At 47.0% G+C, this 27,006-nt stretch overlaps 1 protein-coding gene across 1 annotated transcript in view; it reads left to right on the top strand.

Annotated features, from left to right (window-relative positions):
• The window catches only part of LOC143215055 (extracellular serine/threonine protein CG31145), a 59,223-nt gene that overhangs the window by 26,108 nt on the left and 6,109 nt on the right, over positions 1-27,006 (top strand). The window contains exons 2-6 of the mRNA XM_076436793.1: positions 9,329-9,453; positions 13,258-13,333; positions 21,185-21,277; positions 22,075-22,379; positions 23,492-23,765. Of these exons, the coding sequence (XP_076292908.1) occupies positions 9,329-9,453; positions 13,258-13,333; positions 21,185-21,277; positions 22,075-22,379; positions 23,492-23,765 (873 nt within the window). The remainder of the gene's footprint in view (positions 1-9,328; positions 9,454-13,257; positions 13,334-21,184; positions 21,278-22,074; positions 22,380-23,491; positions 23,766-27,006) is intronic.

Raw genomic sequence — 27,006 nt, 5'->3', positions numbered from 1 at the left:
GGATCACGGGGCGCCCGTGTGCATCCAGGAAAGAGAGAGAGAGAGGAGAAACAGAGGAGAGAAGGCACGCGCGAAGACGAGCGTGTTCTCGCTTGTTGAATCGCGCGGCGAACCGCCCCGAAAACAAACACCCGGCATATTTGCCGAGGTGAATTGCTGATGTCTCGTAAAACACGCGGGCCAAGCTTTGTTGTCTCCGTTTTATTCGGCCGATAAATCTTCAAGCCGGAACCGGCGGCTTTCTGATCGCCCTCTGTATCGCCCGTCATGCTAATTTTAACTCGATTAGACAGCGGGACATCGGCCAGCGTGTCCGATCGAGCCGCTTTTCTCTGGCACTTGAAACGACGACGCTCAATGCCTCCCCGTGATTTGTTGGCCAGTGCCGCGGTCTTTAGCTGTTCGACATCGTCTCTTTGATTGCCAACCGTCCGTATTTCACTGCCTCCGAATTGTTTTATTCTCCTGCTTTGACCCGGCCAATTCGCGTCGATACCTCGAACATCGAATTCGATTAAATAAGCAGTTCCTGGTACATTCTTTTCACAGTTGAGACCTGAATAAATATAATTTATAAGAATAAACTGTTATACTTTCCGCGGAAGGATTATCTCTGCTACCGCATCTGCAGCTGCAGCGAGATGCACCGGAGATGCACCTCGTTCGCTATGCAAGACACCGAGTCTTTCAGATGCCGACCTAACCAGAGACTGACTTCGGGCTGCAGTGTTCACGCAAAGAACCTGATTTATAATGTACGATATCTTATAACCAGCGCGTAATTCGAGAACAGAGTTCTGGTCCAGCACGGTCAAAATTATCCGCGGTTCGGACAGAGAACGTTTTTCTAAAGTATTTCCGGCCGGTAATTGCTTGTTAATTAACGTAGCCGCTTGCCGGCGCTAATTTGGCAAATATTGATTCGTCGGACCTGCTAATTTCACACTCTGCCTTCGATTCGTAATTGCGCGCGATCCCGCGGACCTGTTGAGATTGCTTCGTTCTGTTCCGAACCGTGAACGATTGAACAGTGGATGGAACCGTCGCATGTGTTGAAAATCACATTTCGGGATGTGTATATTGATTCTCCGCACCCACGAATGAGATTCGTGCCTCGAACACTGTTAAAAGAAATGTTTCCCATTGGACTTTTGTTTCCACGCGACAGAAAGAACCGAAAGCCAGTGCTTGGACGGTCCGGGATAAAAGAAATCTGTGTAATTGAAGTTGCCGGATGAGTTTGCGGTGTTCGCGCGGCCCTCTCTGTCTACGTGTTCGAAACCTGTTCGACGACGTGCCGGGGCTATGGCGACCCTATGAATAACAAATGAACGCCACCTTCTTCGCCCCGTTCCTTCTGCCCCTTGTACCTTTTTTCTCTTATCCGCTCGTCCCCTCAACCCCCCCTCTCTCCCTTTCTCTTTCTTTCTATCATCTTCCGCGACCTCCTTGTTCCCCGGCGCGAATAAACCACGCTGAAAGATTCAGTGGTAACTGCTTGCCATTAACCAGCCCTGTGTCCTATAATTCTCTGAAAAGATTCTCCTCCGACATGTTAATTCGTGGCTTCGAAGCCTCGAATAAACTCGATCCTCTTCCCAGAGGTCTACTCGAGAAAATACGAAGCAGCGAAACCACGAGAAAAATTGAAAATCTTCATTCGAACATCGGACAAGTCTACTTTTTAATAAAATTATTAATTGTCTTAAAGTTCTACATGTTTTATGTATGGTATTATGTATAGCCATTTGCATATAGTCTTTGGTACAGGAATACTTGTGGATCAAAGAACTTTTTAAAGTGTACACTTAACCAGTTTCTACATTAACATTAGATTTACGGGACTCAAGCTCGGATCGATTAAATCTGCGAACTCTCTCTTGAATCTCGACTTCGCAAAGCCTTCAAGAAACACTCTTAGCAATCCCGGGCTCCAGAAATCGCTGATACATATTTCATCGAACTTGCCCATCCCGGTGAAGATAGTGCGCCAGGGTTCTAATTCGCGAACTCGGGGAAAAGATCATTCAGAATTCATCGAGCGATCGCGTATCGATATACACGGAGAGTACGGCGTGAGGAGTGAAGAAGAGAGGGGAGGAGAGGGGAGGAGAGGGGGACACGGACGTCCGGAGCTCAATCTCGGATCCGGTGCTTTACGATCGGTCGTACATACGAACCGGGCTTAAATTCGAGGTCCTGATGGAGTTACAGACGCCGTCTACGAGCGGGGAGATCGAGGGACGAGAGAGGCGTGTTTCGGAGGATCGAGATTAGTTGTGCTCGCGCGCGTGTGTTTCCGAACTCAATCTACGCCGGAAGATTCGGTTTGCAGTTTCGCGAGCACGCCCGCGCCGCTGCCGAATACACACACGTGTCTATGTATAAGCGCGTTTCCAGGAAGTATCTCGCGATGTGGTTCGGGATCGCTCGACTTCCGGTCGCGTCTCCAGCACGCGCGAAAACTCCTTCTTTCCACCCCCCGCATACCACTCTACGTCACCCCAGAAACAGACTAATCAGACAATGCCGCAATCAGGCCAGGCTCGTTTCAATGCCGACTCAAAGGCGTCCGAGCTCTTTCCGGATGATTTTATAATTCGATGGTGGCCGATGAAGAGCCCTCCCCCAGTTACAGTCGCTTTGAATAAGGAGAGGAGTAATTTCGAATTTTTTATGATTTTTGAGACACAAGTCTCTCGAAGCTCTCCATTTTACATTCCAAACTGAAAAAGGAGGCGATTTGACGAAAGACGAAAGACGAAAGCTGAGAGATTCTCGGTTAATTTGGTAACACTGTTCAGATTAGCGATCTCCGGTTTTCACCTGTGTCCGTTGAATCGTCTGGCTCGACGAATCTTTTTCGATTATCAATTTCGTGGGGTAAGTGGATTTTGAGAAACCGGAGGTGTCTCGGAGCCTCCTTTGAGGCGGGACCGACTTCAAAGAACCCCGAGGAGGTCGCGGATCTCTCCGCACCTTAATTAGGTAACTTGAGAGGCGTCTGAATTAATTGCTTCAAGCCCCTCTTGGTATATGGCATACATTATCGACGACACTCTGAGGTAACTCGCCAAAAAATCCTGTAAACCTTCCAAAAACATTTACAGGACATAAAATTCCTCTGATCTGGCCACCGATCAACAACCCGAGGTTAATCTTTATGCAAAATAAAATCGTGGCTATCTTGGAACTTCTCTGTTGTTAATAATTATCTAGAAGGAGAGTATTTGCGGAGGGTGCGATCGATTTTCCAGGCGTTTTCGGCCCAGCCGGAACACGAAGATAAATTTCCCGGACGCGCTGGATCAAGCAGATTGCTTTCCGAAGTCCGGGAACCGGTCGCTGAATCAGTCACCGTCATCACGGAACGATCCTTCGTCATGCTAATCCTCGTTGGCCAAGGTCCATCGCGTACAACTTTATAAATAACCCCGGCCACGGCATAAATTTTTAACGCGGTTATGATTCAGTGCGATAGTGTCATCTCTTGTGCGAAGCTCCGCGAAACAACCAATGTTCCGCGATGACTAATTTCCCTGCGCGACACTACTGCATTCGTCATCGTCTCAGCACCTCCTTTGTACCGGTCTGTTATCGTTTTAAATCATAGTTTCCTGCTCGCTCGGTTCGAACTGTCAGCAACATCGTTTGTCAACGTCGAAGAACGATTTTTACGAACTTGACTCTTCGGTGAAATCAATATCGACGATCGCATCGAGAAAGTTGATCAGCTTTCTTTATTGTTACCCAGGTGGATCGGTGCATAATTGTTTATTATCGCTTCGTCCGGTGCTGATGAAACGAGTTTCGAAACGTTGACTCATCGCGTGGCTATCTTCCAACGGCATCGCTTTTCATGCACTTTTCTACGTCTGGTTTCTATCGATAATTTATTGTATCATTTTTCAAAGTCAAAGTCACAAGAACATTTGAACTCGAATGTTTGCCCAGGTGTATCGGACCCCTGTAATTTATTGTATCAAAAATTGTTGTGTTCAACCTTCGTTATCCGAGTCATCCAGTGCATTATAAAAAAAAAGTCGTTGATCATCGAATGTACTCGAGCACCATTTGCTTTTATTCACAATGAACATTAGCCACACGACCGATTTAAGAACCTCTCTCAGCTAGATTATCGTCAGCATGATCACCGAGGCAGATCATCTTCGAAGTCGGTCGACTCTGCTCCAGTTCCTCGTTTTTACCTTCGCTCGACATCTCAGCGCACGTTGTTCCGCCTAATCCATGCGTGCGTCTCCGTTCCGCATAGATGCGTTTAATATGCATGGGACGACGGTCTATATGGACTCTCATAGTACGGACGTATCCGGATTGCCTGTTGCAGAACTATACAGTGTGTCCGGTGTCGTCGTGATGCTGTGGCACGTCAATGACTTCGTTCTAATTAACTAATACAATTAGAAAATATTCTTTCTGGAAAGAGCGCGATCAAACGGTTCGAGTTAATATTTATCACGCAAAATCTATTAAAAAGAGCAAAAGAAAATTTTGGTTTCGATTTTTTGTAAGCCGACAGAGCAGCACAGCCCTTAATTAAACGCAGCGGGAAGCAAGAAAAAGAACAGCGACGATTGTTCGGCATTGTCCCGGTGCATATTGAGCAAAAAATCTGTGGACACCGTGAACATCGGGAAGAGGATTAACGGAAGGGTCCGTGGATCCTTTGAAATTCCAGCCATTCATCCGCGGATTCCGATGCCGGACAATGACCGGCACGGCGCGGCGCGGCGACCGGCCAATAAATCCGCCAGCAGAAATTAGTAGACTTCCCCCAACGGATTAACGCATTAGCGGAAAATGCAGACGCGCCTCCTTTGATTTCGGAGCCTCCTCGTTTAAGCGAGAAAATGACAAGATTGAATTTATTTATGAATTAATTTTATCATTTACACTACCTCTGTTGCATATGTTGTTTCATACCCACGATACTAAAATTCTGGTGGATGATGTTCGGGTCTCAGGGTGTTAATAGAATCGAACAGCGTGCGTATTAAGTGGATGACACTGGGTTCTTACGATGGTGTGGAGTTGAAAGCCTCATTTATGGGAACGTGATCGCGGGTTTCGTCTCGTCTCGTCTCGTTTCGGTTCACGGATCGCGATTAGAATCGCAGGGAACACGTCAGTCGACTGTGTTTCAGTCGGCGAGCTAATTTCCGGGGGAAACGGGCGCGCGACACCCGAACGGATTGTCTTAGTCGTCACCGCAACGGCACGGGCACGGGCTGGGGCACACGGGCAGGGGTACAGGCGCGGGCGTTGCGAGGGCAAACGGGACTTGCTTCCACGGATTCCGTTTCCAATTATCTCTGCCGGGACGACTGCCGCGTCTAGACATCGCGCCGCCTTAATTTATAATACGATTGGACCGGAGAATCGCGCGACAGATTAGAATCGTCCTCGAGGACACGCTCGGCATCTTCGATATCCGGTATCAGGAATTCCGTGGTTCGTTAGGGGGATTAAGCCACCGTGAACCGCAGAATTATTTTTAACCACATCCCACCCTTCGATTCAGCTTTACTTAGATTCTTCACGATGAGGATTTACTTCTGTACGATGAGAATAATTTGTTTTCGATTTTGCTAATTCGCTGAGAACATCGTGAAAACAGTTTAAGCGAAACTGTGGCTTATCACCGATCTTAATATCCGGTGTCTCGAAGAGAGTACTATCGCGTCAATCGATTGGTGACACGATATTCCACGGATTAAGGGAGTGAGAGGTAGAGAGAGAGAGAAAGGGGGGCTCTCTCATCGCATATATTGGCCAGCTCCGTCGATTGATGAGATCGTTAAAGTAGACACACCGTGTATATCTAGTTGGGGTTTCATACAATTCGCGCTCGTGTACACGGTCCTCCGCGTACGTGTACCCGGTCGCGCGTCCATGTGTGCACAGGTCAGAATGCACACAGTCTGCCTCAATATGCAGTGATCACTAATGCAATTTCATGGCGCATGCACGTGCAGTAACGAAGGCTTAGGTCACGCTTTCATGTACACTGACTGATTACGTCTTGCCTGTGGACGTGGCCGAGCGACCCCCGCGAACACCGACTGTGTCCCACTGTCGTTTCATCAAAACGATTCGACACGGAATCGAGCTACCACCCACACAACGAGCTTCACACTTCGTATTAATTAACTTTCCTGTTTATTCTCGCGGTTCCGCGGATTTCGATGCAGTCGTCCCTCGATCCTTACACCTCAACCTTGCTTCTCTAACGGGTCCCCTACTTGTTTGGGATAGTACGTTGATGCGGAACCTCCTAATCGAGGCTCTTAACTCCTTGGCTTATAATCACAGTGTGTATCTGTCTGCGGAATAATTTTTTCGAAGGGAGGTACAGTGTGTTGTTTAAAGGGGAAGAGTTGAATCGAGTGAGGAATGTGTTGGACAGGGTCAGAAGTTTCCGTTAACTAGACGAGTGATTTATTTAGCGAAAAAAGTGTGCTTTATTGGAAACACGTCGCGTCGTGTCGGATATCCGACGAGGCAACGGCATTGAGAGAGGCCGAGACGCCGAGCCTGGTCACGGGATGAATTTCAATTATGGTACGCTAGTCTGCAGCTTCTTGCACACCTGTACATTGTGTTTATCAGCTGTCGTACAATGTGCTGGACATCTCCCCGTAAATTCTATTTAACGCTATTGATTTCTGCGCCCTTGGGAAGCACTTTTCTTTAGCGACAATCTGTTTTCTACGTTTAATGTTCAAAGCAAATATGTTCAAACCATTGAATAAGTAACTCTGCAGACAACATAACTAACTGTACAACAAGGTGTGTCTTATTTATATAATGCAAACATGCCAAGCAAGAAATTTCAACCACACAATCTGCAAATCCTGGAAAATTTAGCTCGGGAACGACGCGACGTCGTGTTGCAGCTAGCTAATTTACCCGGTAATTTTCGCGGGAAATTAGTTGCAATCTTTTTCCCCGGTAAAACTGAAGCGTACAGAGCGGACACCAGGTGAATTTTCGCAAGTCCCTGAACCGGGCGCAACAGAAACCGCGCGGACGGGGATCGGCGTTTCGCGACGGTCCTGGAATTGGGAAACTTCCCGGATGCCACGGTCTCCCTCCGCTGGCCTGGAAAACTTCTTAACGATAGCCTGTATTTTTATTGGAGTAAGTAATTACCGGTGCTTGTTCGACGTAACGACGCGACGCGACGCTCCGTACCTAGTTTTCTCCCTTTTTCTTCTTCGAACGAATTTCCTTCGATAAATACAGGATGTTTCTACAATCCTGGTACAACTGATGATCCTTTGCGAAAAGAATCGCTTCCTTCGCGTTTTCACTTTTTCGCAACCAACAGTGAAAATCCACTCACCGTCTACTTAAAAGCAAGCTAATTTTTAGTATTCTTGAAATGTGCAGTCATACAACGCAGCCTAGCACGCGTTTAAGTTCTCTTGTCCGGGGCGAGTATTTAAATTGAATTCTCGTAGAGTGTTGCACTCTCTCTCTCTCTCTCTCTCTCTCTCTCTCTCTCTCTCTCTCGCGCAACTTTGTAAAAACAATTTACATACCGCCGCGTGCAATCGTCGTCGTCGCCGTCGCCGTCGAGAAACATATTACGCGTCGCGCTCGGAATAATCGCGCTCGACTAGAACGAGAGTATGATTAAGGTGGCAATTAGCCCGCTGATTAATTTTAATAGATCGTTCCGCGAGGCCGTAGTCGTCCGGCCGTGATGGCTGATAAAGTTTTCAGAAAAAACAACTTTTACGACCGCGCACGCTTGCCTGGAACTCGTTATGAAAATTCCTCGAAAATTTATAGAACAGACGTCCGAATACCGAGCGCCCGGCATTTTATTAGAATCAAACTACATACGGTACGGGGACTATAGCGAGCGTGAAGGAAAGCTTGGAATTTCGGAGATCGATCAGACCTGATTTTCTCTGCTATTTGGTGCACTATTCTCTACACTATTTTTTAAGATCTTCATTTTGCTATTGGACTGGGGTCTGCGTGCTATTACTCTTCTCCGAAAAGGAAACAACTAATAATTCCAAGGGTGAGATTTTTCGCGGAGTTTGTCTGAACACCCCAATAGCGTTCCCCGTCGAATACTATTATGTAGCTAGCACGATTTTCCAAGGGAACAACGGGATTCTCGAGGCAGCGGAAGTCGAGACGAGTGTCTCCCGGAAGCTCATCCCCTTCGTCCGTCGAATCTCGAGATAATTCACGAAGGTTTAACGCGGCGTCGTCGAGTGGTTAGTATGCAAGCCGCAGGGGGTTGCTCGGCCATCGTCTGGCTTGCTTTCCCACGGAAAAAACGAGGAGACCGAAGGTGAAGATTTTCTGCTGAACCGGTGGGATCCTCTGGACCACCAGCCGTGTAACAAGCTTTCTCTCTCTATCTCTCCTTCTCTCTTTCTTTATACCTCTTTTTTCACTCTTTCCTTTCCGTTTCCTCTTTCGATTCCACTTGGCGGCCGTATGCAAATTGCACAGACAGTATCCAGGGGCGAGAAGAAAGAGCTTCTAAAGCGGCGCGCACAAACTTCTCGCGGATTTTTGTGTTCGCGAGCTTCTCGCGAAATTGCTCGACTCTCGAGAGCTTCTTACCGTGTTCCTTGTATCGACACGGGATTGGTTTCACCCTCTATAAAGATCTACTATTTTTTATCTTGCTGGTTCTCTTTTCCGTAAAAGAGAAATACGTGCACAGTGGTTTAATCTTTTCCAAACTGCAATTGTGCCGTAAACCCTCTATAATGCGTGTCTACGGTTGGTTCGCAGTTCGCAAAATGTGAACACTTTAATCGAAAGATAACATTTACCGTAAAGTGTAGACGCAGTATTGAAACGACGAAAAACTGGAAGGTTAGATCTCCCAGAGAAGAAAAACCAGATTCTCGTGGACGCGTGTCACGCGTACAGTAAACCCCCTCGCAACCGGAAGATAAGCCAAGGCCATCCTCTAATGGTATTCGCGTACCACCATGGGAAACACCCTCGTTCTCCATGGCATAGCCTATCAGACAGCCGGGCAAATCCCTGGACAGGACGCGGAACGAGGGGCCAGACTCGTGACTGCATTCCATGCATTTTAAAAGGCCACGAATTACGTTTCCTGAATCATCGCGCTCGCATAAGAACGACGTGCTCGCCGTGAATCGAATACCTCTGGCAAACAAAATCCATCCATGAATTTTCACTTTCGTTTCTATTCGCCCCTTTTTCCCTTTAATCACGGCGCCGCGCCGCACCGCGCGCCGTGGGCGCAATCAAGAGAATCTCTTAATAAAAACTAATTAATTCGTTCTCGTTTCTGTTCCAGGAAGAACAGCTCCGCTCTTGAGAGGTTCCATTTGCAGATCTCCAGGACGGAATTGTACCCGGTGAACTCGAAGTACGTGGATCAGCTGCTGTGGGAAATTTCGAACAAGCCTATTGTTCACGTTGGTAAGCATTTTCGATTAATCTTTGATGAGCCCAGAAAGGGATGAAGTTGCAAGTTTCGGAAATCTAAAATTTTTACAACTAAAAATAAATGATTTACGACACCATTTGTTAAAGCCCCGAATTCCGAACGACTTTCTCGGCTTGTATCTAAAGCGAACGTCATCATACTTCAATTCTTTTTTCCAAAAGACTTGCTTTGCACTTTTAGAGCTCCCATCAAAAGGGTCTAAAGTTTACAACAGCGAAAAATAAATTGTTTACGACGGTATTCGCGAAACAATCGCCGCGCCGCGGATGATTTTGCCGCGGCGTTCAGTGGAATCGGACGCCACAGGTCAGACGTCCTGGCTCCCTCGCGACGTATAACAATCGAAATTCCTGGTCAATATCGACCCCTCGATGCCCCTCGATCCCTGAGAGAGTGGATATCGCAAACGATCGAGACCCGGTGTAATATAAATTTTCGCGAGCGACAGTGCACGCAAATCGTGCCCGGAATTTTTCCTCGGGCGAAATAATGGACGGTAAGCCGTGCGTGGACCTTTATTAAATTTTCTCGCAACGAATCGACTTTCCCCTGGCTGGAGGATTCCCTTTTTACGGAGACACCGGGTTGTATACCTAGCGGAAAAAAAGTCTGAACAAATTCTCCAAAATGCGCCTCAGAATCCAAAATATGCCACACTTTTTTCAGATTTTGAGAACGCATCAGAGACCGGAAAATGCACGGAAAAGCGCAAACAGAAATTTTACTCGGATGGTGTTTTCTTGTTCAGCTTTCGAATGGTTCGATATTCATTGAAAAATCTCTAAGGGCAGTTTAGACCATCTTAATCGGCTAGGAAAATTACTTGGAGATATCGGTTCATTTATTATCGAAGGAATTCTTTATCAATTTTTATTAAAATACTAGACCGCCTATAACAGAGACATGTAACAACGTGTACAGACAATTTTGATATCCTATTAAAATCCGCTGTGTAACGACAAAATCGAGATTTCAGTGCGAAGCCGAAGCAACAAATGAAACGTGGACGCAGAGGTGGAATTAGACGGACACGCGGGCACAAAATTAATCTGGAAAGTCCGGAGCAACGATCTTCTCTGTTCGAATTAATTTCTCGTCCGGCCCATGAAGCCAGTCAATTAACCGGTGTTATTGTGACCGTGGCTTTGTGCTTAGTAATTGCTGGGACGCGGTTCATTGACTAACAATGCCGCGATCGGATCACAGTGGAAAGAGCGAAACAGATAGCGGTCTCGAAGCGGAACGTTTTAAAATTAGAGCTGGCACAGCGTTGCACGCGCAATTTCCGGCTCGATCGTCGTGTCGACTCTCGAGGCTCGATTATTTATATTCACCGTGCACATCGTACTATCGCGCACCGAACTCTCTTTCTATTCCAAGGCGGAGCAGTTCGAATGTCATATATGTAGAGACTATCTCTCTCAATTTTTCTCTCTTTCGATTGCGATTGCGGTTGCAGAGAGATGAGAGGCGCTTCGTTGTCGACTATCAATTATTAAACTGGCTATCCGAGGCCGGTCTTCCCACGAAATAACACCGCTATTATACCGTATCTACGATCTCCGCAATGCTAACATCGCGTCGGATCGTTCAATTGTTGCGAATTCTAAGAGTAAAATCGAAGGGCAGGAAAGTAACGATAGATTTCGGCGTGATCGGATCTCCGATGACAGTTTGTTAAACAAATCGCACGGCGTGGGGGAACGAAGTTAAATCAGCGCCAAGGAGTCCCCGGTCGCCTGGGATCCAATTATTAAGCAGTATCGGGCTGCCGTAGGAAATTAGATCGTCGATCAAAAGGGTGGGTGGGACAAAGACGCCGCTCGGGCATCTCGGTGACAAAGCGGGTCGATCCAAGTTGCTAAACAATAATTAAATTGCGCGGAGAGAACGAGAGAGGGAGACAACCCCGGAAGAAACTTGAGAGAGGAGGCGGGAGAGAGGCTGCCGGCATTCGATACTCTGAAAGCTGATTTCGATACGTAATCACGATCCACGAAATTAGACGTTTAATCAGCGCGGGATCTCGGCGACGCTCTCGAACCGAAACTTTCTCGGAATTCAATTCGCTAAAACAGAAATTTTTGTTTGTCCTCCTGATTTCCCATTCTGTATTTTCCCCGCTGACGTCGTCGCCTCGTTTGCCTTCGCTTAACAAAATTACGCTAACTTTTCCAACTTTTTTCCCTTCCGGCATATTTCACCAGTTTCTTCTATTTTATTTTCACCGTAGAGTTTTCCTTTGGCCGATATTAATTTCTCGCGAACGATTATGGGTTCCCGAATTCGAGGAGTTTTGTTGCTCGTTTCGTTTTCCGATATTTCGACGGGCTTTCTTTGTCCATACAGTAACCTTCGAACTTTCCTCGGGTTCAAGGACAACGTTCCGCTCCAACAGCTGCGCGAGAGATGTATAAACGCTCTCGGTTTTCGCTAAAAATAAATCTAAACAATCGCATCCCGACATTAATGTTTTCTGTAGCAACGGTTGCGCAACGCTCGCGTCAATGTCGAGTTTAATTGCTGGTTTACGTCACCGCCCACCCGGTTACGTGGACAGTCCTTTTTAACGTCTTGGTAATCTGTGACAAAGATGTGTGGTTCTGGAAATCTGTTTCTCGTAACGACGAGAAGATAATTCCCTTGTAAAAACCTCGGACGCGTTTACGATTTAGTCGAAAAGAACGCAGTCTAATGATTGTATTTCGTATTTGAATGCGAGGACGTGAAAACATTTTGATTCGACGCAATGCCTCGCAAAGAAATCGTTTTATTAGAAGATTAAAGGCCGAAGTTCGCTGGAATGAACAAAATTTTTACGTCCTGTTCCGGAGCAATTTCTGCCAAGTTAATTAGCAAGATTGGCGGAAGAATCGTGTCGGCTATACGCGGGGGACGCGCCGCGCCGCTCCGCGCCGGTCAAAGCGTTAATGCGGTCCGGCCGCGTAAGTAGTTCGAGTCAATGACTTGCGCGACGCGACAGCATGTCGACGATTAATTGCCGCGCGTGATAAATCGACCGCGGGTAACCTGCGCGGCTGGTACCTAAATTAGGCATACATCATTTCTGAAATTGACACAGTGAACGACCGATCGATACCCCTCCGTGCACATCTCTGCCAAGAATTTTCCCGTGTCGCGAAAAAATCGTTACAACCTTCGACGTGCTCCGAGAGAGACTGACCGAATCTGGAACGGCATACTAACACGGAATTAGCATGCTGCCATTACCAAGAAACTTGACGCGCGAATAAACGTGCCGACTCACTGTTAAGAACGAAAACTCATCGTTACATCGGTTCGTATGTTTTAACTAGAAAAATTAATTGAACTCGTAGATATTTTCAATATTGCGAAGTAATCACCATTACCAAAATTGAATCAATTAAAAGTGGTTTTCATCGGAAGGACGAGCGATTCTCGCAAATGGTTCGAAGCCGATAAGAGTAATGCAGGCACGTTCGCGGGATCGGTGCTCGACAAATGCACTCTGCCGATTATTGCTTGATATCTGCTCGTCGGCCGAGTGCAATTAGGCGGCGCGGCGCGGTGGCAGGGGAGGGACGGGGCTTAATCGCGACGGGACCCAATCGCATCGAAAATCTCGATCGTTCGGGTGAAATCGAGCCGGAAAACTACTCCTAAGCAATTTGCGTGTTTCGCTCGCACGACCGGGATAATCGGCAGGGGTTGCCTGTCTTTTTACCCTCGTCGCGCGTCGCGTCGGTTGTAGAATAAACAATCTGATTCCCGTTTTATTTTCTTTTTGTTCACAGTCCAGAAGGAGGGCGGAACGCAGCTCAAGCTCGAGATCAACTATTCGTACATGCAGGCGCTTTTCAAGCCTATGAGGTGAGTGCTATTCCATTTCCCGCGGAATTATAGGAGCTTGGCAGAGTGCTCTTCGTTAATCGGAACAACGCGAGATCTCTTCCGTGGTCTTGTTCCCTTTATTTCTGCGCTTAATGTCGGCTCGGTTGCGATCCAGACAAAAATACACCTGTTCATACCGTTTCTGTAGATCTAAACATTCTTTTAAATGGATTCAAAAGTCGAAGATCGATTATATGATTGTAAATGTTCTTGGTTTCTTATTGCGTTCGAACGAAGGGACTCGAGCTTTTCTCAAAGTTCGAGTACATCTTGCCGGTTAACCGAGGATAGTTGTTAGAGTTGCGCCGCTTATCTTCAGCGAGAAGCGCGTGAGCTATAACTAACATTCGGCTCGGCGAATGCACTACTTAGTGTTACAAATGAACGCGCAAAACTTCGAGGATGAAGATAAGAGGAGAAAGTTTCGCGCCTTGGGATCTCTGGGTTTACCACAGATTATTTTGAAAGGTAATCGAATCGCGGGGATCGTTCCCGGTCCTCCGAAGTCGGCTCGATAAAATCGTGGAAGCGTTGTTGGGACACGTTCGTTCGAAGGGATTAACAATTTATTTAATCGGTAAACTTTGCGAACATTTTCCTGCAACTTCATCTCGCTGCTGCAGTCGGTGCAAGCCTGCAGTCACTGCATTAGCTGCATTCCCGCCCCTCAAACTTGCCGAAGTGTCTCTTACTTGTTACTTACTTGGAACAAAGTCCAAAGTTGTTCTTTTTAGAACAAGAATTCGCTCTCGATGCTGCAAACAGATTATTTCTTAGTGAACTAAACTATTAGAATGTGAATTTCGTGTAGAAAGGTAATCTTCTGATTAGCTAGGCCTTGCATTTTTATAGATTCTAGTGAATTATTTTACGAAGATATTGGCACCGAAAATTTCATTTTTATCCTAGTTATTAAAAACTAGACAAATGCCTCAGCCAGCAGGGATCAGCTTCACAGTCGTCCCAGAAAAATGACAGATCAAAATGTAGGAAGCGTGCAGGATGTCGCATCGTATCAAGGCTCGGGGGACACCTAACTAGGTTTAATCGGTAAAAACTATCACCGCGCAAACACGCGAAATTACGGGATTATCGTCGCGCGTTTTCTCACTTTTCCCTCTTCTTTCCTCGGGCTGCACCTCCGGAGAGGCCGTGACACGCGGCTGCGGTTTTTCTGCGCTTGCATCGGTGCATCGGTGCATCGTGTACACGCGGTTGACGAAGTTACGTGGGATGGGATTAGGAGCACAATTACATAAGTGGATGGCAAAGTGCCTCGTGCCGTGAGAGAGCCACTCGAATTGTCCTTGCCTCTTCTACTCAATTATCATCGCCCGCGCGCTCTCACTGTCTTTCTCTCCCCGTCCCCGTCACCGTCGCCGCCGACTATCATCTCGCATTCTTTTCGCTTTCTCCGTTCGGAAAACGCGATACGTCACATCCTCCCATTGTCTGAGACCCAGAAATGCTTTCGCGAGGGTTGGCGATCGTGACTTCTCGGATGCGTCGCTTCTTCGGGGCGTTTAGGGTCCGAGGCCTCGACGGATCGAATGTCCCGTCGTGATCACGGTTCCTCGGAGAAACGTGCTCGAGCACGGGATATTCTTCTCCTGTCAGTCCTTTCTAAAATACAAAAATCATGAATCATCCAACTCAAGTGTAAAACAAAAATTGCAGAAAAATCACAAGAAGATTTGCACAAGATACCGTTTCACTGTATCCCTCGGCAATAAACGGAACACCCCCAATCAATTAAACGCTAAAAACCATCGGAAACTTCTCACGAGTCATAAATTCGCGTGGTCCCGATCCAGGAGGGTCCAGACCATTTCGAACGAGTTAGGGGCGTTGTTCTGGCGGCGGGGTGAGTCGGGGGTGTGAGAGAAGGGAATAAAGCAGAGGAAACGTAATATCCCGAAGTGGAGAGAAAATTCGAGACAAGTGAGGGTCGTCGTCGCTTATTGCGACTCTTTTTATCTGTGCCGCACCTTTCCGGCTCTCCTCGACGACTCTTCTTTCCATCCCCTGCCCTCGCCCGCCGCACCCACTATACCCGCCGAACTCCGAGCGCACACACTCGGCCCTTTAAACTTCCGGTCGGCCGAAGATTCCGCGATAAGTGGCCGAGAGGTCGGCTTAAACTCCGGTAATAAGTTCGGCAATAAGTTCCATGGAAAGTTTCCGGGCCTCGGCCAACCCCCAACCGCCGAAGGGACAGAGGAGAATTTTCCACGGCGAAATTGCGAGCGTCCCGACGCCACCAATCCCGCAATAAGCTCTCGTTACACGTTAAGGAGGACACCTCTTTTTCTCGTTTCGAAACGAACGAGCCTCGGCTTTCTTTTCTACTTCTACCGAACCCCTTCTTCTTTCTCCGCCACCCCTCCCCCCTCACCCTCCTCCTCCTCCTTCTCTCTCTCTCTCTCTCTCTCTCTCTCTCTCTCTCTCTCTCTCTCTCTATCTCTATCTCTGGAGATTCATTGAATGGACAATTTCTCCCGACGCTTCTCTCTCTCTCCACGGCAAATTATTTCTTCGAGGATCTTTTTATTGCGACCCGCGTGAAGGCCCTTTGATTGCGCACTTCGACCCACGATGTACATCCTCGAGGACCTCTCTCCACGATTTTCGACGACTTTTACCTCTCGGAAGCACACTTTTCGTTCGATTTTTAGTTCGGACGGAGTCTCGGTCGGATCCACCTGAAATCGGCCGCCTTGGGGTTTTTTTTACTCGGAGAAAGGTGCGAGGAGTGACGGGAAACGATTTTCGTATTTATAGCGGTGTGTTTGGAGAAGGTAAGAGTATATTTTTGTTAGTTTTCTCGCGGTATTTTTATTTTTTTATGTTACTTTCCTTTTAGAACCGAATGAATTCTCTGAGAACAGGAAGTACCGATTGGAATCTTTATTACCGCTGTCCATCGTCGAGTCAATTTCCTAAAATTCCCCAAATACATCTGGTCTCGCACATTCTGCATCTGTACACATACTGTGAATATTCCTTTAGACATACCGAGCCCTCGTACACTCTTCCATTAAATAGTTCCAGCGTGTTATTTTCGTAGGTCCATCCTCGCGAGTGCAGTTTATTCTGTTCCGCGAAGATTACCTTGTACTCTCGGGTTGACATCGTTTATTATTTCATCTTCGCTGCATATTTTCGTAACAAGTACGATGTTCTCTTTATTTCCAGCGTGGAAGCGCGCAAGACCTGTGTGACGTGCTCCTGTCACGGAAATATTGGGACAGGTGTGTTTATCCGACATTTACAAATCGCATTCTAAGCAAACGGAGCATTAAATACAGCATTTTATTTACAGCGTCCCCCAAACAATTTCTAACCGACCAAATTATACTTCTGCTTTCGCAAAAAGCAGGTGCTTTATTTTCTGCGCACTTCTGAATAAGAAGCATTTTTTTCTGAATTCGAGAAAATTGAATTTCCTCTCTTTACCATAGTTGTCGACAAGTTCAAGCGTCCCCGTTATTAAATTTTACGAGGAACTTTCCGCGTTGCAATGCCGTCCACTTGATTATTAAAAACAAGTTCCCGTTTTTCTCTGATTTTATCAGGTATCGCTAAAGTTCGAGAAATTTTTAGCGATCCTCTCTCCGGGGGAATTAACCGTGAATTTATTAATGAAATATGAAGCTTTATAGATTAAATTCGCAGGAAACGCGTGCTGTAACACGGTCGGCATATCCGCTATAGATTTCATCGAATATAGTCCGGTAATGCGTTCCATTTAACTGGTTAAAAGCGAATGGCTCCGCGGCCCAGCCGCCATTTTTCTTCCGCGGTGCCACTCGCGGCCCGATCAAGCAGCAACAATTACCATCGACCTACATCATTGACCGGCTGTAATTAGCGTTAGGTTGCGAGCACGGGTTTGCGGACTGCTGGCCAAGTGCTTCTCCAGTTTTTTCAGCGAAATTCGCCACGCGAACTGAATTGGTCGCGAGAGTGGCTGGGAATTAAGCAAACATCGGAAATTGATGCCAACACAAATTGTTACTAACATAGTGACACCTTGTTCGCGATCCTTCAATAATTTCTCGAATTTCTTATAATTTTTTTCTTTTATAATTGCTCAGATTCATTGGTTGTACGGGGGGTTCAAAAATTGTATCGAGTGTCTAAACAATTTTTTACACTCTGTGGAGATTTCCAGAGACCGTCCGAGATCGATGCAACCATACTATGATAGTAAACAGAAGCGACCAATAGCACCTCGCGCACCTTATCTCCGTGTTCCACGGAGGTCGTCGTGCTCCAGATGCTAAACACGACCCATAAATCAGAAAGTTCGCACCGGGTAGGGGGGGACAATTAATATTCCCGAAACTGGCAGAATAAATTCGACGAGGTCCGTATAACGGGTTCATTTGAATACACCGAGTGACGGGGTCTTACACCGGGCGTAATTATTCCGGGGCAAACGCAGGTTATCTTTTCCACACACTTTCCCGAGCGGGAAGGGTCGGTAAAAGGGCGGGCCGAAAATTCGCGAGGAAGCTCTCGGTAAACAAAATTATGCCGACGAAGTCGGAAGGTCAGGAGATGAAGCCTGACTCTCTCTCTCTCTCTCTCTCTCTCTCTCTCTCTCTCTCTCTCTCTCTCTCTCTCTCTCTCTCTCTGGATGGCTGGCTGGGCTCTGGCTGGTTGCCTCGCGACGCCAGTTAACTTTTAATCAGATGCAAATTACGCGCTAATTACCCGGCGACCGTCGTATTAATTAGCCCGGCCTGCTCGGAAAAGTTCCTAGTCCCGGCCAGCCGCGCCACGGCGGCTTTTCCAAGTCTCGTTGCTTCGTTTCCACTCGTCGCTGTCTCGGCTCCACAGCCACATCGGGAGCGATCCTCCTGTGGCATGTTAACGGAGTTCTGGCTGGCAAGGAGTGTGTGTTGCGTACGCGTGCGTGTCACCCTTCTTCCACAAAAGACTCTCCTTGTTTCTTCCGTGCTCTCTGTATCCTGTGTGTTCTTCATAATCTTTCTATTCTCTTGTTTCTCTATATTTGAAATTTTTTCTACATTTTCTTTGTACGATCTCTTCCAGCCAAAGCCCACACATTTTTTCGAAATATTTTTACTTCGGCCGTCGAACGATCTGCAATCTAAAACGATTTCACTACGGGAAGTTAACGCTTGATCCTCCTTGACAGTGGATGTCTTCTCTTATCTGAAAGGTTAGACATCCCTCCTCCTATCTATTTTCTATTTTCCCCGTTAGATAATTTTTTTTCCACAGACGGTGAAGAATTCTCCATTTAAAGATAGATCGCGCTTCCCCCGAGGCAATTTATAGTTTCTTTGATAAAAAATACTTTCGAACGATCGATGGGCAAAGGTATCGGACTATTTTGGAACGGCGATCTTTTCTTGATCGCGATTTTTCCATTTTTCCTTCTCGATCCGTCCGTTACTCGCACGTTCGTCATTCTACAAGAAAAATTAGACGAATGAGACACAATTGTTGAGTTGCTGCCTTTAGTTACTGCATCCCCGATTAGTCTCCCGGAGAAAAGATTTATAGTTCTTCCACCCGATAAACGCTAGTTTGCGCGATCTTTGAGCCGGTACGAAAATATCAAACGATTCGGGGACGTCGATCTATTCTCGCCAGTAGTCTCGACCACCTGCAACCTTTCGAGCATCGATAAAGCGACGCAGTAAAACGGTGAACTTCTCGGCTCTGACATTTCCGAGGGGAATGGTCGAAACTCGGTGGAAACGGTACGAAACCGTTGCGTCGAATAACTCCACCACCATGTCGATGGCAATGAATTAAAACTTGCCTCGTTCCTTCGCGAGACTCGCTGTTACAGTCGTTCGACTTCTCCAACCCCTTGCGATGACACGCAGTTCCTCAAGTTGCTCTGTAATTGAACGTTATTCGAATGCACCGGATCTACGTGTAGCGCTCGATAGAAACGTTATAGATCCCGTGTGTACGTATGTACGTATGTGTGTAGGTACCAGCTGGCTCGTAAAATCCAAGATCGTGGGTAAATATTTGATCGAGCTACGAATCTTTCGGCTACCCTCCACTTTTCTTCCCCTACAGTTTATACCCGGGATTTTTGTGTTGCTCGTTCGAGGAACAAACTCGGCACGGTCCATTTAACAATCTCAACCCCTCGCTCTTCAATATCGTAACAGATTTGTTATGAAGATTTCTGTGGTTTTCTTATTTCATTTAATTCGTGAGCTTGTCCTTTTTGTCCTACATTTTCCACTGTATATACTTATGTACATCTTGTAGGTAGACGACGCGCGACTAGTCGAATAAATGAATGTACAAAATAAACCTTGAGTTTAATCCTCCATGACCAGGTAAATAAAATTGTTCGCTGAAATATAAAGTCCCCTTTTCCCCCACTCCTAGTTTCCCCCATTTTCTTTAAATATTATTCGCTCGCGTAAATCCACAAGGTCGAATCTGTTTTCGTTGGTTCTGCGTCGCGCAGAATTTCGATTAAGAATAATTGTTTTCGTGTCGCGGGGGGTTCCCTCCTATTATTTACATTCCCATCGAGTCCCGTTGGAACACGGTCGTTCAACGTCAGTACATCGCCGGAATTCAGGCTCTCGTTGTTCCCTCTCTCCGGTATTCCGCAAGAAAAGGTGCGCACGTACGGGAAGGATTCCCCGGGGGATGTCTTTTTTATTTATCGCCGTCGACTTCCACGATGGAGCCAGGCTAGAGAACGGCATCGGGGAAGACAGAGACCGTAACGTTCCCACCCCGCAACCTTCCCGCTTGCTCTCGTATCGCTCCGTGTTTTCTCGAGGAATCGTCTCCTTTTAGATTCCGACGCAGTCGACGTTTCTTCGGTCGTACGTGACGCGCCCTTGAACGGGCAAAATATTTTCCGAAAAACAACGGGAAGAGCTCCGCGGAAACGTTCCCCGGTGGGAATTACCTTCCCGACTGTCGGAATCGACTTCCCGTCACGCGATTTTACCGTCATTTACTTCCGGCGTGTTATAAATTCATTTCTAAACATCCAGTTTCGTGCGAATGTCTCCATACAAGTTCGATGTTAAAATGCGGCAGATTAGAACGGGGATCTCCGTTTTGTTTTTTTTTCCGATGGAAATACGTTCGCGACGACATACAAGTCCGCTGCATCGAAAGCCGGATACCACTTTCCGTTTCCACTTTCTCCAGCCCTCTTGCGCGCTTTCACGAGAACTTCCCCGCCCGCGCCCCCGTCTGTTCTCATTGGTAAACCTCGACGATGCCCTTGAACGGAAAAGTATTTCCCGGGAAACGACAAATTTCCCTGGGGCCTCTCCGCAGATCCGAACGGCGCGGCGCGGCGCCTTCCGAAGACTTTTCGGCACGTGTGCGGTTCTCACGCTTTTTTTTACGGATTGCGTGGATGGAAACGCGGGCAACGTACATATATTCGGGAATTGTTTCGATGCAACACACTTTCCTCTCGGAAAAATATTTTTTGACGATCCCGGCGCGGAATCGAGATTCTTTCACACCGTCATCGCTGCGAGAACCTCCGCGAATTACTTAACAATAGACACATTTGTGGTTTCTACCTTGCGCTTGTGTAATTCCCATTCTGGTTGAATGTAGTATTACGCAAGCATTTAAGAGTCGAAAAAGCATGCGAGATTCGATTATTTGACGAAATAAAAAATAACGAGGGCACGGTTAATATCTACAGCGACAGGTACAGGTGTATTCGTGTTGTCTATCGGATCGACGCGACGCGGCGCGGCGACGGTTCTGACAATCTGTAGGGGACTTTATACGTGCCACTGGAGCTCGAGTGTTTGGTGACAACAGTGTTTGTTTCTGCGACAGGTTTCCTCGGGAGCAACAGACTCTGCCGAATCACTTCTATTTCACCGACTTCGAGAGACACACGGCCGAGATCGCAGCCTTCCATTTAGACAGGTAAGAAAATACTTGAGCACTCCGTTGTCAAACATCGTTACTGCACTCCGTTCTTCTCGGTTCCTCTTGTTTCGCAATTAAGCAAATTACGATCAGTCGCCAGCGAGCTCTCGACAGAATATAAAAGAAAAAAGCTATTCGATGCAATTACCGTTCGTTGAATCGTATCGTAATCTAATTTCGTGGTACTGGCACTCGGGTCAATCTTGTGCAAACAATTGAAAAATAATTGTAAATTCGCAGATCTACTACAAGAAGATTTTGAAATTGTGAGTTAACATGAAATAATTATTGAGTATATTCAAGAATATTCCGTTATAATCTGAATCGACTGGAAGCCCGTTGGAACTCCTTTAACTCGTCTATTCGATCGCAAACTAAAATAAACACGTTACGAACCAGTGCAACGTAGAAAACGCTTCGCAAATTGATAAAGTGCACAGTTTACTGTTCAGAGTTCGCTCAGAGTTGAATAATCCGACGTCCAATAATTTTCTGACAATCCCAGCTCTACCATAAACGATCACCGAATATTCTGCAGGCTTTCGCAACCATAGAATGCTAGGAAAACAGGTAGAACGGTGCGGAAAGCCGGGTAGCACGGAGTCGGTGAGAATTCCACGGTAATTTCGGTCCGTCGATCAGACCACCGCACCGACAGAGTTTTCCTAATCCGATCGAAACGTTTTTCCACTCCGGAAGAGAGGCAGTAAGAGAGCGAGTGAGAAGTGTGTGTGTGTGCGTGTGCGTGTGCGTGTGTAACAGTTTCTGCAGCAGTTGGAACGATTTGTTTGCAGACTGTTAGGATTCCGGAGGGCGATGCCAGTCACCGGTCGAACGTTGAACCTGACGACGGAGATTTATCAAATCGCCGACGGCGAACTCCTGAAGACGTTCTTCGTCAGTCCCGCCGGCAATATCTGCTTCCACGGCAAGTGCAGTTATTATTGCGATACCGCGCACGCGATTTGCGGAAATCCGGACACCCTCGAAGGCAGTTTCGCGGCGTTTCTACCGGATAAATCGTTCGCCGCGAGGAAAGCCTGGCGACACCCCTGGAGAAGGAGCTACCACAAACGCAAAAAGGCCCAGTGGGAGCATGGTAAGTGATCTAGATTTCTATAACCGTGTTCGATCCAATCGATGACTCCTAATGGCATCTTATGGAGTAACCACGATTCGATTAACCCCTAGTGCGCGATTTTCATTTGGGATTTAAATATGTATGTCACTGTGTCTCCCGTGTTTTGATCGCTCAACGGAGTTGCAACGATGGGTAATAATGTCAACAACGCCCATCTGTCGACGCCATTCGTTTGTCTATACTAGATGTCCACGTTTTATTGTATTTTTTCTATTTTATTATTGCACGATCCTGTTCCGGTTTATGGCAGTTTGTGCTATTTATACGAGATCCCATGGCCACGATGAGAACCGCGTGACACGAATGGCCCGGTAAGGCGGATGATAGTGCTCGGTCCTCGATTCTCCATTTTGTTTCATCTTGATAGCTGAATCGGTTGCCGAGATATCGGGCTTTAAAGCGTGCATTTGAAATGTGTCGGCTGTATGGTGGGATGTGGGACGGGATGGGGTGTATGAATGGGATGCTGGAATTCCTTGGAAATGGTACGTTGGCCCAGATCTTTTTTTTCCCGGGGAAATGCGTACGGCAGACTGGTGCTAGTGGAAAAACCGCTGACTCGGCGTCTGTAGCTGACCAGCGCACGTGCTCGTAGCTCGTAGCTCGGGGCAGGTCAGCGTTCGACGGAGAGAAGGATTTCTCGAGCGCGGAGAGAGATTATTAAAAACGATCGTTCAATCAGCGATATCTCCGGAACGGCCGGCCGTATCGGGACGAAACAGAGCGGGTTTCAAAGAGCAGCCGTTGCTCTATCCAACGCCACCAGTTGCTTGAGAAAAGTTCGCCCGATGCCGCAGCGCTCGAACCCTGACAGTGATTTGAATTTAAAATGCACGCGTGCTACTCGAGCATTTAGATCCACCTACAGGATAATGTTCTTCGAAACACTAATGTGCTTTAACATATTAATGTGCTTTAAAATATTCTCGAGAGAGATGACTAAATTGTAGACTTGAGGGCCCCTTCACGCGCCTCGATTGTTTCATATTGAAATGTTCCTACGTCGAGATTGTTATGTTAGAGACTGAGATTGTGGTCGTTCAGAGTTGGACGTATTGAAATGGTTTCAGATTCCGATTACTGTTCCCTGGTGAAGGAAATTCCGCCTTATGACGAGGGTCGAAGGCTTCTCGATCTGATGGACATGGCTGTCTTGGACTTCCTCATGGGGAATATGGACAGACACCATTACGAGACGTTCAAGATCTTCGGGAACAATACGTTCCCCCTGCACTTGGACCACGGCAGGGGATTTGGGAAGCCTTACTACGACGAGATCTCCATTCTGGCGCCTATACTGCAATGCTGTATGATCAGACAGAGTACTCTGAACACTCTGCTAAAGTGAGTTTCTAATCAGCCTTCGCGGATGACTATCGAACTAATTAGATCAGTGAGAAATTTCTTTATGAAAACGCAAGGACACGATTTTTTCCACTGACCTAATAAGTTTTGAAAATTTTTTAGATGTATCCCACTATTCCCAAAATCTCTTATCGCCATTATTAATTTCTCCCAATCCCATTAAAACCGGCGCGGCGGTGGAAAATCGATTTTCCTCTCGTGTTTCTAATTCGATCGCGATGGTATCGAGACGCGCGGACGCTCGCTCATGGGAAAGGGCTCACCGAACGGAAGAAAACGAAGCGCCGAAACACTACGGAGAGAACAGGGTAGACTGACAATGCGAGGAAGAGGGGGGGGGGGGATCGCGATCCGATGAAAATTTACAATTCAGAGCGAGGGGGTCGCGCGCAGGGGTTTCGGAAAAGAGGGTTCGCGCGCGCTCGTGCAAACCACGGGAAAAGTTTACGAGCCGTGGCCCGGATGGGGGGAGGCCCCCGTGCGAGCGCGCGCGCGCGCGCTCGGATAAGGCGGATTTCGGAGTGAAACGTTTTACCAGAATTGCCCGCCGTGCCGGTACCGTCGCTCGTGAATCTCCGCTTTGATGCGGATTCACGGGGACGGGCTTTTTACGGGCGCGATAAATTCGACGAGAAGCGGATTTCGTCGACACGCGTGCACCGGCTACGCGGTGACCGATGCACGATCATCCCTGTACACGCGATTATCGATTCCTGCACGGGGATGAACAAACCCGCGTTCGCGATGTTTAAGAGAGGAGGTTCTAAAAATGTTGTTATGTTCGTTTTCGAGTTGAAACAGCTTCGTATAAATTGATTTCAGTGAACTGTTAAAATTAATTTCCGATGTGGTGAAATGATTTTGCGGGCCACTGTGCGACTAGGTAACGGCCAAGATATCTTTTGGCAAGCAGACGCGTATTTCGCCGCCGCGCCGCGCCGGTGCTCGACACCTGCCACTGTCTCTCGATAAAAATGGAGCATTCCGCAGATTGAATTCCCCGAGACACGTCGCTTCGATTGCGCCCCAAGATACCGGTGAATTCTTTAACCCTTCGCGGTCCAATTCAGTTTTCCCCATCTCGTGTCCGACGAGCGAGCTGTATCCCGTATCAACGCTTCGCATCTTTCCATTCCCCTCGGCCGCTGAGGGATGATCTTTAAATCCGTTCGTAGTTTTCGGCATCGTTTGATTCTACTCTTTCGATCCTTGGATCCTTCGATATCGATCGTACAGGATAGCTTTAGTAATTGTTTCTGCACTATAACAGTATTTATTCGCGAGGTTCTCGTCCAAAGAATTGAATGAAATTGTATTTAAACTCGGTCATCTTGCCACTTCGTTCAACGATTCTCTCGCTCTCGTGTGCTGCTCGTTGAGGTCGCATTAAAGAAGCCCACACGCCGTCCATTAACCCGATATTATAGGATAATTGCATCCTGTGGCTGCTACATTGCAGCTGCTTCGTCCTATCAGCTACGGTTGTTTCTTTCATCACGACTACGTTTTCATTCAATTCCCGTTCACCGGCACGCATTCGCACCAACACACATGTAACTCGTCACGGTTCTTTCAATACATTATTTAAACGCTGGAATTTGTAATTTCACATATAAATATCTCCTGTTTAATTCCCCTAACGAGACACACAGAGAGAGAGTTGCGCTCTCGCATCTCTCGCAATCCGAAATTCAAATTTTTGTCTGTTCCGCGCGCAACCTTTCATTACATTCTGCGAGAGACAAAGTAAATTGGAGAAACGTGGGTGGGGTGCATTGATTATCAGATTATTTCTTATGGTTAGTTAACTCGTCGATTTATGAAAACGTCTCTGTGCTCGATCGTAGAAAGTTGTCGCCGGTTGGAAATAAAAAACGACGGTATAAGAGGGAAATTGATTACGCATCGTCGGATGAAACTTCCGGATGATGGACCTCGGCTCTCTCGAGTTTCGATTAAGTAAATACTCGAAGGATCTGTCGTACGGGGTCATCAATTTCCACCGGCGAGGCGACCATAATCGTTCAGACGGTATAAAAGCTGTTCGATCGAGTCTTTATCCCTAGGACGCGACGCGACGCCGCGAGTCCGCCTTTCTTCCTCCTCTCCACTCCTCCCCCTTGCGACATCGAGAAGTAGCCGGCCAGAAAACTACTTTTATCCGCTCGCCTACTTCAGGATGCGTCCCCTTAAATATACATACACCTTCCTGCATACCGGGTGACATGTCGGAAAATTATTTCAAGTGTCAACATTAAGCTCATTCCTCGAGGAAATTGAACGAGTCTTTCCCGAGAGACAATTATTATTTTTCATGGATTCTCCGGAGATTATGTTGGTGTTACTTCTTGGAGTAAACAACAAAGCTTGAGGTTGATAACATCAGCGACTCGACAACTTGTCCCACCGTGTATACAATACAAAAAGCATCGTAAAGCATTCAACCTAAGGTGATACTTTATTCATTGCCTCTGCTCATAGAATCCCCAGCCCTCCATCACCAGACCCCTCTTCCTACTTTTACGAAAATCTCGAACCACTATAATCAAATAATCGTCGAGCAATTCAGGAAATCTGATCGCGAAGGATCCGTATCTTCCGTATCTTCCGTCGACGGTCTCTTCTAATTACGCGGGGATTTGCATTTTTATTGAAAAATTCCTTCTCCACGTTGATCGATTCGGAAGGGGAGGCGGGTCAGTCACGTTTTTTAATCTTTCCTGTCCGTCGTCGACAACGACTTCCGCGGATTTGCATGTTTATTAAAAAAGAAAAAAGAAACGATCGACTACGAGCCTCCGCTTCGGTGAATATCGAGTCGATAGTTTTCTCTGGCCAAGATCGTTCTTCTCCTTCTTCTTCGGAATCGTTGATAAGTTGTCTAGACAGCATAGAATACACCTGGTGTATTCAACATCGAGCCGATCGAAGCGCTCATCGGTCATTGGACAAATCACTTTCACTATACACGGGGAGAAAAAAGTTTTTCCGGCATTCGGAGCACTGAACCGAACGGCATACAAAAGAGGAAGAAAAGAGAGGTGGAGCGGAATTTTTTCTCGCGAACGAGCGTCAACCGCGTCTCTGTCTCTGTTTCTATTTCCTGGTTTGGCAGACTGGTTTTGTTCCGGCAAGCGCGCGGAAACAATCCGAATTGTCTGCTGGAGTTGTACTTTACCGAACACGCTGCTGCTTTATTTATGGCACGATCCTTAAAATA

The sequence above is a fragment of the Lasioglossum baleicum genome, chromosome 13, assembly GCF_051020765.1.
Source record: "Lasioglossum baleicum chromosome 13, iyLasBale1, whole genome shotgun sequence".
Classification (NCBI taxonomy): domain Eukaryota; kingdom Metazoa; phylum Arthropoda; class Insecta; order Hymenoptera; family Halictidae; genus Lasioglossum; species Lasioglossum baleicum.
Note: the sequence above shows the minus strand (reverse complement) of the source record. Positions and strands in the feature narration are given on the sequence as shown.